The sequence below is a fragment of the Schistocerca cancellata genome, chromosome 1, assembly GCF_023864275.1.
Source record: "Schistocerca cancellata isolate TAMUIC-IGC-003103 chromosome 1, iqSchCanc2.1, whole genome shotgun sequence".
NCBI lineage: Eukaryota > Metazoa > Arthropoda > Insecta > Orthoptera > Acrididae > Schistocerca > Schistocerca cancellata.
In genome coordinates, this window is record NC_064626.1 from 251,911,793 (window position 1) to 251,926,466 (window position 14,674).

The 14,674-nt window shown below is 40.3% G+C and overlaps 1 protein-coding gene across 1 annotated transcript in view; it reads left to right on the plus strand.

Moving 5' to 3' along the window:
- The window catches only part of LOC126167810 (DNA-dependent protein kinase catalytic subunit-like), a 540,256-nt gene that overhangs the window by 319,980 nt on the left and 205,602 nt on the right, over window positions 1–14,674 (plus strand). Inside the window, exon 30 of the mRNA XM_049920510.1 lies at window positions 1,993–2,107. Coding sequence (XP_049776467.1) covers window positions 1,993–2,107 — 115 coding nt within the window. The remainder of the gene's footprint in view (window positions 1–1,992; window positions 2,108–14,674) is intronic.

Genomic DNA, 14,674 nt, shown 5'->3' on the forward strand with positions numbered 1-14,674 from the left:
GAGGTCCTTCTGACCAGGTTGCGGATTGGGCATTGCCGGTTTAGCCACCGCTACCTGCTCTCCGGTGACCCAGCCCCGCAGTGCCCTTGTGGTCATGCATTAACAGAGCGCCATGTTTTATTGTCGTGTCCCCGTTTTAGTCAATCTCATGTTGTCCTGTCTCTGCCATCTACTTTACAGGATATTTTAGCTGATGACGCTCGAGCAGCTGCTCATGTTCTTCATTTCATTACTTTGACTGGATTGTCCAAAGACATCTAACTCTTTCACTTATTTTATCTGCATCCTAGTAAGAACTTTCTGGTGTCTTCCCCCCCCCCCTCCTCCCTCCCCCCCTCCCCCCGCCTTGAGTTTTACTAGATTCTGTGTGCTCTAACAATTGTGGCTGGGCGCTTATGACCTCAGTAGTTGAGCGCCCTTAACCCCCCCTCCCAGAAAAAAAAAAAAAAAAATAGCCTTCCAGATTGCCTTTCTGCAACTTTACGTGTCATCCTTATGGTGAGTAGTAATCTGTCCTATCATAACTGCTGTGTGTAAATGCTTTCTCTGTTTGATAAGCAAGATTTCCGCACACCTAAACATCCAAAGGTCCATTGTTTCCGATATGATAGTGAAGTGGGAACGTGAAGGGACACGTACAGCATAAAATCATATAGGCTGACCTTGTCTGTTGACTGACAGAAACTGCCGACAGTTGAAGAGGGTTGTACTGTGTAATAGGCAGACATCTGTTCAGACCATCACATAGGAATTCAAAACTGCTTCAGGATCCACTGCAAGTACTATGACAGTTAGGCGGGAGCTGAGAAAACTTGGATTTCATGGTCGAGCGGCTGCTCATAAGCCACACATCATGCAGGTAAATGCCAAATGAAGCCTCACTTCTGTAAGGAGTGTAAACATTGGATGACTGAACAGTGGAAAAATGTTGTGTGGAATGACAAATCACGGTACACAATGTGGCGATCCGATGGTAGGGTGTGGGTATGATGAATGCCCGGTGAACGTCATCTGCCAGCATATGTAGTGCCAAAAGTAAAATTTGGAGACGGTGGTGTTATGGTGTGGTTGTGTTTTTCATGGAAAGGGCTTGCACCTCTTGTTGTTTCGCATGGCACTATCACAGCACAAGCCTACATTGATGTTTTAAGCATCTTCTTGCTTGCCACTGTTGAAGAGCAAATTCGGGGATGGCGCCTGCGTCTTCTAGCACTATTGAGCACCTGTTCATAATGCACAGCCTGTGGCAGAGTGGTTGCATGACAATAACATCCCTGTAGAGGACCGGCCTGCATAGAGTCCTGACCTAAATTGTATTGAACACCTTTGGGATGTTTTGGGACGCCGACTTTGTGCTGGGCCTCACTGACTGACATCAGTACCTCCCCTCAGTGCAGCACTGCATGAAGAATGGACTGCCATTCCCAAGACACCTTCCAGCACCTGATTGAACATATGCCTCCAAGAGTGGAAGCTGTCATTAAGGCTGAGGGTGGGCGAACACCATATTGAATTCCAGCTTTGCTGATGGAGGGTGCCAGGAACTTGTTAGTCATTTTCAGCCAGGTGTGAAGATACTTTCGATCACATAGTGTCTGTATAAATACGTTTATGGCACTATTAGACCTTTTCATAATCATGCATGTTGCTTTATGCTTATTTTATAGATTTTAAACACGTGGTTACAGCTCAGAAAATTTTTCACACTTTTATGTTTTTCTATAGGATAAAAGATCAGTACATCTCAATTTTCATACACACTTGTATTTTTGCTAAAAATAATTTTGCAGTTTTTGATAAAATTGAAAGTGTACCTTTTTTTTGTCATAGCTGTGGGTGAAAGTGGGTCTGTTGTATTTTTTGTATCTTTTATCCAGTATAAACATTCAAGTGTGTTTAGTAGCTAAAATAATTGTTAAGTTTTGTACTGTACTTCCACAGTGTTTATCCACAAAAATTTAGGTTAATCTCAAATAAATTACACTGTAACAGGTACTGGCGGTCAGATTCGCAGTTACCAGTTTGTGCTTCAGAGAGACTTATATATATATTGAACCACCTGTACAGCACAGAAACAGAAGTACAGTTTCTGGGATATGCTCTTCAGGTTTGTGTATTATTTACTTGTACTAAAATTAGGAATAAGTTCCATTACACTCTCTCATCACTGTGTTCATAACTTTCTGTAGCGTCATCTGGCTTCTGCGAGCTTATCTACTGATATTTTCTAATAACATTTTTGCGTTTAGTTATATTGTCATATGCTGCACTGATATGAGTGATTGGAGTGACACTTATGTATAAATTATTCTAAATCCTAGTAGTTGTGTTGTATTGTTACCTGTCCATATTCGACCAAAAAGCTGGTCAATATGGTTTTTACAAACTGCATCATCTCATAAAATGAGTAAGTGATCATTTATATCTGGAAGGAATTTACAACATGTAACACAAAGCTACACATTGGCCCTAAAATAAATCTCTTATCCTCATTTATGTTTTATGCCACAAAAAAAGCTAATTATACATGAACATTGCAGTCATTCACTCTGAAGAGTTACAGTGTCTTATATACCAATGTATGTAGTAGCAAAATCAAACAAAAATGTAATAGATGATAAACTCTTGCTGGAGAAGTTCTTTATATAGTTGTCTTATTGTGAACCTTTATTTCACATCATTTTGTGTCAGCTGTATTGCCAGTTATGTCCAGGATGTTATATCATTACCAGCTGTTTGCCTCTATGGTGTTCTATAGGTCACATCTTTGTTCTTACAATGGGATTAGAAATATGAGCATAGAACCACATAAACGTGAATCGTACAGGCAACATAATGTAGATGCGAAGAACAAAGATGTGTCCCACAGAATACCATTGTAGCAAACAGCCTATAATGATGTAACATCACTGACTCAACTGTCAATATAACGATCATGAAATACATAATGCTTAATTATTATCATTGTAATGATTGTGGATGGGTGCACCTTCAACACTTGAGATTTAATGATCTTCTAGTAGCAAAGTAACCTATATATTTTGGTATATTAGGCTTCCAGTAATAAAACTCAGTGGCATATCATAAAATTACTAGTGCACATAAATAATTAGCAAGATGTTTGGAAGGGTGGTATACTTTCTACCAGCATTGTATAGTGCCAGAATTTCCATACCTCCTACTCACTATTTGATGAGTGGTGCTTTGTCTTGATTGTCAACTTATAACTTCCGTAAAGAGCTTTCTTCCCTTATTTGGTTAGTTTTGAGCTGCTCCATCTTTCCTGAAAGTTTGTCCCACCACCAAACAAAAATACTGTAGCTTTATTTAGTTTTTTTATTCTAGCAGTAATATGAAAGTGTTAGATTGCTACTCGCCACATAGAGGAGGTGTTGAATTGCTGACTTGCCACTCGCCACATAGAAGTGGTGTTGAATTGCAGACACACACAATGAAAACACTGCTAAACTTTTAAACACACACACACACACACACACACACACACACACACACACACACACACACACACACACAGAGAGAGAGAGAGAGAGAGAGAGAGAGAGAGAGAGAGAGAGAGAGAGAGAGAGAGAGAGAGAGAGAGTGTGTTCGTTATGGCTAGTGTCTATGGTGGCTGGTGCCCAACTGCCAGTCTGCCATTCATGTGTGTGTGTCATGCTTTTGTGTGTGTGTGTGTGTGTGTGTGTTTTCTGCTTGTGAAGGACTTCTTTGTGTGAAATCTAAAAGCTTAGCAGTCTTTTCATCATACCTCTCTCTGACTCAATGCCTCCTCTGTGTGGTGAATAGCAATCTATCCTTTTCATATTGTTAGTATTCCATCCTGGAATTCCCATTGTTTATATCGTTATATTAGTTACTTGATGATTCATACAAGATTAACATCATAATTACAAAGGTACACACATTTTGGATAAAATGTACATATTTCATCTTTCGGTTTTTTAATGTTCTTTACTAATTGTGTTTGAAGAAATAGTGATAGGCCTGAAATCTGTCTACTTGTATCATTTTCTGTGGATCTGCCTTTCATGCCATATATACGCTTAAGAAAGAACAAACAGAAATGACAGACAGTCACTTCTTGGGCATCACTATACACACTAGCTGACAAGAAAAAAGTGAAGCACTGAGAAGATATGGTTGGATATCAGTGTAACTTCGCACATGTACATGACATTGATGGGTATGTAGATAAGAAGAGTTACAATTGTCTGTGGCATAACAGAACAGTCACCAGACTGAATTAGTGTTGTTCGTGTTTGTTATTGTTACCAGAGCTGGTAGGTTATACAAGGGGTGTGAGTAGTGTCAAAATGTGAGTAATCGCTGTGAAGGTCGCAGAGGTGCCTCATACGCATGAGACAGCAATATCAACACCTAAATGAGTTTGAAAGGGGCTTCATTGTAGATCTCCATTTGGTCGGCTGGTGGAGCGGTGTAACATCCAGATTTGTGGGGCATTCAAATGTGATGGTTGACTGATGTTGGACTGTGTGGGAATGTGGAGGCAGGCATAATCAACCTCAGAGTTCTGCTCAGCCACGTCAGAGCACCTCAAGTAAGGATTGCTGTATTGTGTGTGAAGCACATCTTAACCCCTTCACAACTGTGCCTCTAAGAACAAGTAACAGACTCCCTGCTGCATTGTGTGTCATCTGTCACTATCGATCAGAGACTATAAGCAGCCAGACTAAGGAATTACCATCGCATGCATACGCTGCCATTAACATCACAACACAGATGGCTATATTTGGAAAGGTATCATCGCCAGGAAGCATGGAACACACAGTTCTGCGCTATCCAAATGACCATCATTGGCGAGTATGCTGATGACTTGGTGAAAGGGTCCCACTCTTCCAATATTTTGTGAAGGCACAACAGTGTCAATCTTGTCTACACATTGTGGAGCACCATTGGATATGATTTCAGGTCACGGCTGGTAGGTGACTGAGGGAACTCTGATGTCACAACAGTATGTCATGGACCTCCTGCAGCCTCATATGTTAACCCTCGTGTAGTGGTATTCTGGTGCCACTTTTCAACAGGACAATGCTTGTCTATACTTCACAATCTGTCTATGAACTGTTGCATGATGTTGAGGTACCGTATTTACTCGAATTTAAGCCGCACTTTTTTCCCGGTTTTTGTAATCCAAAAAACAGCCTGCGGCTTAGAATCGAGTGCAAAGTAAGCGGAAGTTCTGAAAAATGTTGGTAGGTGCCGCCACAACTAACTTCTGCCGTCGAATATATGTTCTGCTACACAGGCATGCTTTGCAGGCACAAAAATAAATACTGGCGCCAAAAACTCTGCCTCAGTATATAAATTAAAAAAACGATGGAAGACGAGCTTTCTTTCTCCGCCCTGAGTTTCGACCACTGCATTTTCATACATTATCCAACGAAGAAAATTCAAATTCCGTATTGTTCATCTTCGAATGTAGCAGCATTTCAATGTACTACGAAAATCCGACTGGCAAGAGTGTTTGTTTGGGAATTGTCAATAAGGCCAACTCTATCTTCTGAATTTTTTCCCACCTGTGAGAAGAGATGGTTGCTAATAGGAACTTTTATGAATAGTGTATCACATACAGTATTCTCTTTACCATAAGAATAATACAAATATAAACATTTTGCCATGTATTCCTTTGTGTTTGCTGCTATCTCATTTAAATCCTGTCTGCCTAATAAACTACGAAACTAGAGTGAGACAACAGCAAACGTGGAAGAATATACATATTATGTCATGTTTATATTCGTATTATTCTTATGCCTAATAGTGATATAGTCAGAAATGAAGCACGACAATTGACTAGATTTTTAAATCTAAGATGACTCTAATTTCTGTGCAGAATGTAATGTACTAAAAAAGCGTCTGCAAAGATTTTCAAACGGAGAAAAATTATCGCTATACTCTCGTTCAGAGCATCTTCTATCATACGCAGTCTATTATTTGGTTCTTGTTGATCATTATCAAAGAAAGCAGCAGTGTAAGTAACAACAAATAGCAGTCTCTTGCCATTGTTTCGCTAATGAGAGAATTCCTCTCTTTTTTTTTTATTATTATTATTATTATTGTAAACAGCGGTAGCGCGCACAAAAGTAAGCCATGCTCTGCGAGCGGCAACAGGTCATAAACACTCAATATCAGAATGCGACAAACAATGGATGACACAGTACAGTAATGCATTTTCAGCTTAGAGTGACATAAACACCTATAACGAAGAGAACGGCACTTATCAGATCAATGAAAAATAAGCAATCAATTCAAACCAGACGAAGCACGTGAAAAAGGAAGGGTACCCCTATAAATACGGACGGAGCGCCTGATACATAGCAACGGCTACCTGGTAAAGCTTAACTGCTAAGCTTACGACTTGAACCAAACTACTGTAGCTGTATCGTCATTCATTCGACCTAAATTGTTTCTCATATTACAAGGGACCAACTATGTTTCGATTTGGAGGTGCGGCCTAAAACTTTTCTCTCCCCTTGAATTTCAAGTCTCAAATTTCAGGTGCGGCTTAGATTCGGGAAATTTTTTTCCCCTTGATTTCGAGTCTCATTTTTCAGGTGCGGCTTAGATTCGAGTAAATACGGCACTCCCAAGGCCAGCAAGAGGCCCAGATCTGTTCCCAGTAAAAAGTGTCAGACCAGCTCAAACATCGGTTTATTTCCAGTGCAGTATCAAGGATATGTTAAAATAGTTGTGGGCAGGCTTGCCTCCGTAGAGGTACAACAGCTTTACGAGACCCTTTCTAACCAAATTAATGTATGCATCCATACCAGAGGCGATGCAGCATCATACCGATAGGTCGGCTCACACTACCACATCCTATGTAAATTTAAATTTACTCTATTTTGGCAGGAGGAACAAGACTTCTGGTCAGGTGAATACAGGGTTATAAATACAAAATCAAATAGAGGTGATGCAGGAGTAGGTTTAATAATGAATAAAAAAATAGGAGTGTGGGTAAGCTACTACAAACAGCATAGTGAACGTATTATAGTGGCCAAGATAGACATGAACCCCATGCCTACTACAGTAGTAAAAGTTTATATGCCAACTAGCTCTGCAGATGACGTAGAAATTGAAGAAATGTATGATGAGATAAAAGAAATTATTCAGGTAGTGAAGGGAGACGAAAATTTATTAGTCATGGGTGACTGGAATTCGACAGTAGGAAAAGGGAGAGAAGGAAACATAGTAGGTGAATATGGATTGGGGCTAAGAAATGAAAGAGGAAGCTGTCTGGTAGAATTTTGCGCAGAGCATAACTTAATCATAGCCAACACTTGGTTCAAGAATCATAAAAGAAGGTTGTATACATGGAAGAATCCTGGAGATACTAAAAGGTATCAGATAGATTATATAATGGTAAGACAGAGATTTAGGAACCAGGTTTTAAATTGTAGGACATTTCCAGGGGCAGATGTGGACTCTGACCACAATCTATTGGTTATGAACTGTAGATTAAAACTGAAGAAATTGCAAAAAGGTGAGAATTTAAGGAGATGGGACCTGGATAAACTGACTAAACCAGAGGTTGTACAGAGTTTCAGGAAGAGCATAAGGGAACAATTGACAGGAATAGGGGAAAGAAATACAGTGGAAGACGAATGGGTAGCTTTTAGGGATGAAGTAGTGAAGGCAGCAGAGGATCAAGTAGGTAAAAAGACGAGGGCTAGTAGAAATCCTTGGGTAACAGAAGAAATATTGAATTTAATTGATGAAAGGAGAAAATATAAAAATGCAGTAAATGAAGCAGGCAAAAAGGAATACAAATGTCTCAAAAATGAGATCGACAGCAAGTGCAAAATGGCTAAGCAGGGGTGGCTAGAGGACAAATGTAAGGATGTAGAGGCTTATCTCACTAGGGGTAAGATAGATACAGCCTACAGGAAAATAAAAGATACCTTTGGAGAAAAGAGAGCCACTTGTTTGAATATAAAGAGCTCAGATGGAAACCCAGTTCTAAGCAAAGAGGGGAAAGCTGAAAGGTGGAAGGAGTATATAGAGGGTCTATACAAGGGCGATGTACTTGAGGACAATATTATGGAAATGGAAGAGGATGTAGATGAAGATGAAATGGGAGATACGATACTGCATGAAGAGTTTGACAGAGCACTGAAAGACCTGAGTCGAAACAAGGCCCCCGGAGTAGACAACATTCCATTGGAACTACTGACGGCCTTGGGAGAGCCAGTCCTGACAAAACTCTACCATCTGGTGAGCAAGATGTATGAAACAGGCGAAATACCCTCAGACTTCAAGAAGAATATAATAATTCCAATCCCAAAGAAAGCAGGTGTTGACAGATGTGAAAATTACCGAACTATCAGTTTAATAAGTCACAGCTGCAAAATACTAACGCGAATTCTTTACAGATGAATGGAAAAACTAGTAGAAGCCGACCTCGGGGAAGATCAGTTTGGATTCGGTAGAAATGTTGGAACACGTGAGACAATACTGACCCTACGACTTATCTTAGAAGCTAGATTAAGGAAGGGCAAACCTACGTTTCTAGCATTTGTAGACTTAGAGAAAGCTTTTGACAATGTTGACTGGAATACTCTCTTTCAAATTCTGAGGGTGGCAGGGGTAAAATACAGGGAGCGAAAGGCTATTTACAATTTGTACAGAAACCAGATGGCAGTTATAAGAGTCGAGGGGCATGAAAGGGAAGCTGTGGTTGGGAAGGGAGTGCGACAGGGTTGTAGCCTCTCCCTGATGTTATTCAATCTGTATATTGAGCAAGCAGTAAAGGAAACAAAAGAAAAATTCGAAGTAGGTATTAAAGTCCATGGAGAAGAAATAAAAACGTTGAGGTTCGCCGATGACATTGTAATTCTGTCAGAGACAGCAAAGGACTTGGAAGAGCAGTTAAACGGAATGAACAGTGTCTTCAAAAGGAGGATATAAGATGAACATCAACAAAAGCAAAACGAGGATAATGGAATGTAGTCAAATTAAGTCGGGTGATGCTGAGGGAAGTAGATTAGGAAATGAGACACTTAAAGTAGTAAAGGAGTTTTGCTATTTGGGGAGCAAAATAACTGATGATGGTCAAAGTGGAGAAGATGTAAAATGTAGACTGGCAATGGCAGGGAAAGCGTTTCTGAAGAAGAGAAATTTGTTAACATCGAGTATAGATTTGAATGTCAGGAAGTCGTTTCTGAAAGTATTTGTATGGAGTGTAGCCATGTATGGAAGTGAAACTTGGACAATAAATAGTTTGGACAAGAAGAGAATAGAAGCTTTCGAAATGTGGTGCTACAGAAGAATGTTGAAGATTAGGTGGGTAGATCACATAACTAATGAGGAGGTATTGAATAGGATTGGGGAGAAGAGGAGTTTGTGGGACAACTTGACTAGAAGAAGGGATCGGTTGGTAGGACATGTTCTGAGGCATCAAGGGATCACAAATTTTGCATTGGAGGGCAGTGTGGAGGGTAAAAATCGTAGAGGGAGACCAAGAGATGAATACACTAAGCAGATTCAGAAGGATATAGGTTGCAGTAGGTACTGGGAGATGGAGCAGCTTGCACGGATAGATTAGCATGGAGAGCTGCATCAAACCAGTCTCAAGACTGAAGACCACTACAACAACAACAACTCTATTTTGTAATCACTGAAATAGAATCACATTTCCTCTCAATCAGTGAAGTTTCATTTTGTTTCGTCCTCCCCATCTGGGAGCTTCACTTTCTTGCAGCCAGTGTATTTTGGCATTATTAGCATGATGAAAAGTTAGGCTTACACATTTTTCTCTTATTGCAATGATTTTTACTTTTTACCTCACCAGTGTAATTAATTTTGGTTGGGTAATATGGTGTCTGCAAGAAAATGATTGTTTAAGAAAATTGCCAAAAATTTACTGATAAGTGTGTATTTTGTATGGTGATCTGTACTGCCTGGCATGAATGGCAAGTTCATGTTTCGTAAAATAAATCAATTGACACAAATGCAGAGGATGGCTCTGCCTTCACCATGCCATCTTCGAGCATGAAGTCCACCTTCCTGGGCTTGGTGCTTTTCTATTGGGGTGGCGGCACACGCGCACTCAAACGCATGCATGCTTGCGTGAATGCGCATTCGTGTGTCAGAGAGAGAGAGAGAGAGAGAGAGAGAGAGAGAGAGAGCTGCTGTTGGTTAATACTGTATTGTAGTGTACTTACTTGTATATCAGGGATACGGGTTCTGCAATGACAGAATCCCTGATGCCAGGTTTTGTGCAGCAGGATGCCACACAGTACTTACTTGTGGTTAAAGATGAGCAGTTAGTGTTAGCCCCACAGGCCGATCCTCAGATAGTTCCAGCCACTGCCACAATAATTAGTCCTTTTTCTGGTAAGTCAGCAGAGGGTGTAAAGCCTTTCACATATGACTTGGCACCATTGGCAAAGATGAGAGGTTGGTAAGTTGAAAAGTTGTTGCAGGTACAGAAATTATGGCTGATTGAGGAGGCAAAAGTGTTTGTTAGGTGTACAAAGTGACACAGACATTTAAGCAGTTGAAGAAAGGCCTCCTACAACAATATAAAAAGGAAAAAAGTACAAGATTTTTTTGTGTGCAGTTAAGTAGTGCGTCAAAGGAACGTAATGAAACAGGGCAGGGTTTCACAGATAGAATACACAAGATTAATGTGAAAATTTATGAATTTTGGGAGAATTATGAAGAAAGTAAGATTATACTCCAGGAAGCTGAGCATAGGGAATTTGGCATCTTTCTAAGGGGCTTTTTACGTGATGTTTCGAGAAGTGATTGAAGAGGTGCACTGAAAAACCTGTACTCTGCCGTCAGATTGGCTATAGAGTTTGAAGAAATTGATATAGCAACAAGGGTGCAGGACAAGCTAAGTATGGTTCCTATTACTGTGAAATGTTATAGGTGTGGACAATCAGGGCATGTCCAGAAGCAATGTAGGCAGCCTCAGTGGGGTAAGAATGTTGTTGGTGGACACCATCGATGAGATTATAGTAGTAATGCTGGGAATACTCAGTGGAGAAGTGGGCAATGGTTAAATGCCAAAGGGAACCCAAGTCCACTGAGTGGCATTCCCTTAAGATTTTAATGCTAAAGATACATATGAAGAGGCAGAAAGTGCTATAGTGAGAGTTTTGAAAGACAGGAAATGTAAGTTTTCTTGGGACATGGGGGCAAATTTGTTAGTGATAAAGAGAACTTGTTGGTCAGAAATGATTAGACCCATCACACTATAGATTGCATGAGTGAGGGTGACAAAGATATGAAGTTAGTTGAGTCAGCATTATTAAATTTCCACTTTGTAGCATTTCAGAAGGCTATAATGTCATGCTAAAATTGACCTTCAGCAAACATATACGGTGGAATTTAGAGGAATGACATTCCAGTTGGGGTAAACTGTCAACAGTGAAATACTGTTGCAAGGTTCATCTAACTTACGGTGACAGATTGATTAAACTGTGTACAAAAACATTAAGGCTTTATTTGCAGGGTATTGTGCCAGAGGGCACCAGGAACTTTCTTTGGATGAATGTAGAACCTGAGTGTTAATTGTATAATACAACCACTAGAAGAGAACGATGTTTGGACACATGACATTGTTTTGGAAGAGAAGTATTTAGACGCAGGCCACTGTTAAGACTAAATTACCTAAAAAGAAAGAGCAATTAGAAGGAACAGAGAGAGAGTGAAGATGGAGGAATTGCTGAAAGAATTAGAGAATTTATTTTAGTCACAGGGTCCATTGTCTGCAACACCTGTAGTGCAACTTCAAATGCCAACAGGAAATGAAGTACTGATGTATCAGAAACCATGTTGTATACACTGACATTTACAGCTAACTATGTATTACACTGGCCAACAGCTAGTCAATGGAACAATAGAAGAGAGCTCAAGTCCATGGGGAACCACAATTGTGGTTGTGACAAAAAAACCAGTGTATGATTCCAAGAAATACAGAGCCTGCTGTGACCACTAATATCTTTATAGTAAATTGATAACAGGCACATATCCAACACCTAAAATAATGGAGACCATGAGTACCTTGGGACAGTGCACCCACTTCTCTGCCATGGACCTGAGGAGTGGGTACCATCAATAGAAGTTATTCTGGAGAACTGACCGAAGGCAACATTTTCAGCCCTGTGGGGTCACTATCAATACCAAAGGATGTCATTTGGATTGAAGGACACAACAGCAACATTTCAGTGGTTGCTGGACAAGGTACTGAGATTGATGAAACCATTGCAATTCTTAGTGTACTCCAATAATGTAATTCTTCCCAAGGAACACAGAGGAGCATGTACAGAGGCTGTGATAGGTCTTCAGAGGATTACATACTGCACACCTTACATTGAGCATGGAGAAGTATTTGTTTGCCTTGGAGGAAGTGTGTTACTTGGAGCATATATTTAGTAAGACAGAGTAAAGACAGACTTGAGGTTCTGCAAGTAGTACAACATTCGCTGGTTCCCAAGAATAGTAAAGAGCTACACCCATTTCTGGTGTTGGCAAATTATTATAAGAAATTTCCAAAGAGTTTTGCAGATGCTGCACAACACTCACACAACTGTTGAAAAAGAGCGGAAAATTTGCGTGGTTGAAGGAATGACTGGCTGCATTCGATAGATTGAAAAAAGCTTTGACATTGAGCCCAGGTGTGATTTCCCTAGACTATCAAAGAGAGTTTGTGATGTCACATGACGCCTCCAGTCTACCAATGGTGTGTGTTTTAAGTCAGGAGACAGATGACAATAAAATAAATAAAAAAAAAAAAAAACTAAACTGTTCCATGAAAGAGAAGGAAATGCTCAGCTTGATATATGGAGGTGCTTATTTTAAATGCTATATGTATAGGTGAAAATTCAAAATGGTGACTAATCATGCAGCTCTGAAATGGTTATTACGTTTGAAGGATCCTTCTAGCGGGCTCATGGGTGTTGCTGAAGTTGAATGAGTTTGATTGGGAAGTTGCAGGCAGGAAGCACGGAAACACAAATAGATTGTGCAGGAACATGGTAGTATTACAGTCTTACTGAGTGGCAACTAGTGTGAGCCACTGGTGCCTACCACAAATTGGACAATATGCAGCTGCAGTTCAGCATGTGTGATAGCTTGATAAGTAAGACAACTAGGTTGGGACCACACATAGTGGTGCCAGCTAAGTTCAAGGAGAAAGAGTTGAATGAGACACACAACCTCATGCTACTTGGACATACAGGTTGCAGACAATGAATCAGAAGGTAATAGAACAGTGCTGGTGGAAGGGACTGAAGGAAGGAAGACATAAGACCAATATGTAAAGAGTGGATACAGTGTGCACAGTGAGCAGACATGAAGCATAAGCAGATAGCTTTACAAAGGTTGACAGAGGCAGTTAAGCCATTTGAGATGATAGGAATGGATGTCCTAAGTCCATTTGACTGGACTCTGCCAGGAAACTGTTCCATTTTAACAATTATTCGCAATTTTTATAGTGCACGATTGCCATTCCAAATCAGCAAGAAGATACGGTTTTGAAAGCCATGGTTAACAACTGGTTGGTCAGTTTTTGTGTGCTTGAAACAGTAATCACAGACCAAGGGACAAATTTCATGTCAGACCTTACGAAATAACTGTCATTTGCTACGTGTTCAGAAATTAAGAACTGCTTCATTGCACCTGCAAACGAATGGTAGACGTAGAGAGTGCATCTGATTGCTGGTAGGATGTTGAGTTACCGTGTAAACTCTTACCATAGTGACTGGGATATGTACCTGACATTTGTCATAACAACTTACAACTTGAAGTTTCATACTGTTACTGAGCTACCCCCTCATGTGGTGGTGTATAAGAGGAGGATTCCTTAACAATTTTATGTGCTCAGACCAAAGTTGGTAAGGGCACAGAGTCAGTTCACAATTTTGCCAAGACACTAAGGGAAGTATGGAGACATGCAGAAAGGAAATATGAAAGCTGTGAAACAGCAAGCAGTAGTTGGGAAACCCAGAGGGAAATTACTGCAGTGTAGGGTAAGGCAATGAGTAATGTTGTCAAGCCCTTATATCGTTAATAGTAAAACAAGAGTGTTTGTGACAAGTGGTAGAGATAAGGTCACCAGCCAGTGTCAAACTTCGGTTACCAACTAGGAGTAAGATTGTTCATGTTGGATGTCTACGAACATTTCAAACCGTACTACATTCATTGCCACTATTATCAGCACAGATAGCAAAGAAAAAGGAGGAACGAAGTAAGGAGAAGAGTGAGAGCAGAGATGTTGCATGACCTGTGGGGGGAAGTAGTTGTGGCTCCCTGATTCCAGGTTGCTATAAGCTAGGAACACAGATAGAGGGTATCCTAATTGTGGCAGTGCTTCACCTCTTCACAGAAGTTGGAGGGGGAATGCAATGAGATCAGCAATATGAAAGCAGAGTGCTTTCTATCATGTAGAAGGAAGCGATTCTTATTTCTCATAGATGGATGCTGAGATTAATTTTTAACACTTGTGACATCAGAAACAAGATGAAAGGGTTCAAGGATGTATTGTCAGGGCTACGCTGAGAAGCGGAGAGCGAAGGATTGTTCTTACAAATGTGAGGAGAATATGAAGAATTGCATAGGTCCTACAAATGATTACGGGGACAAATGCAGCAAGCAATAGACATGATGCTACATATCTTTCGGCAATACAAGA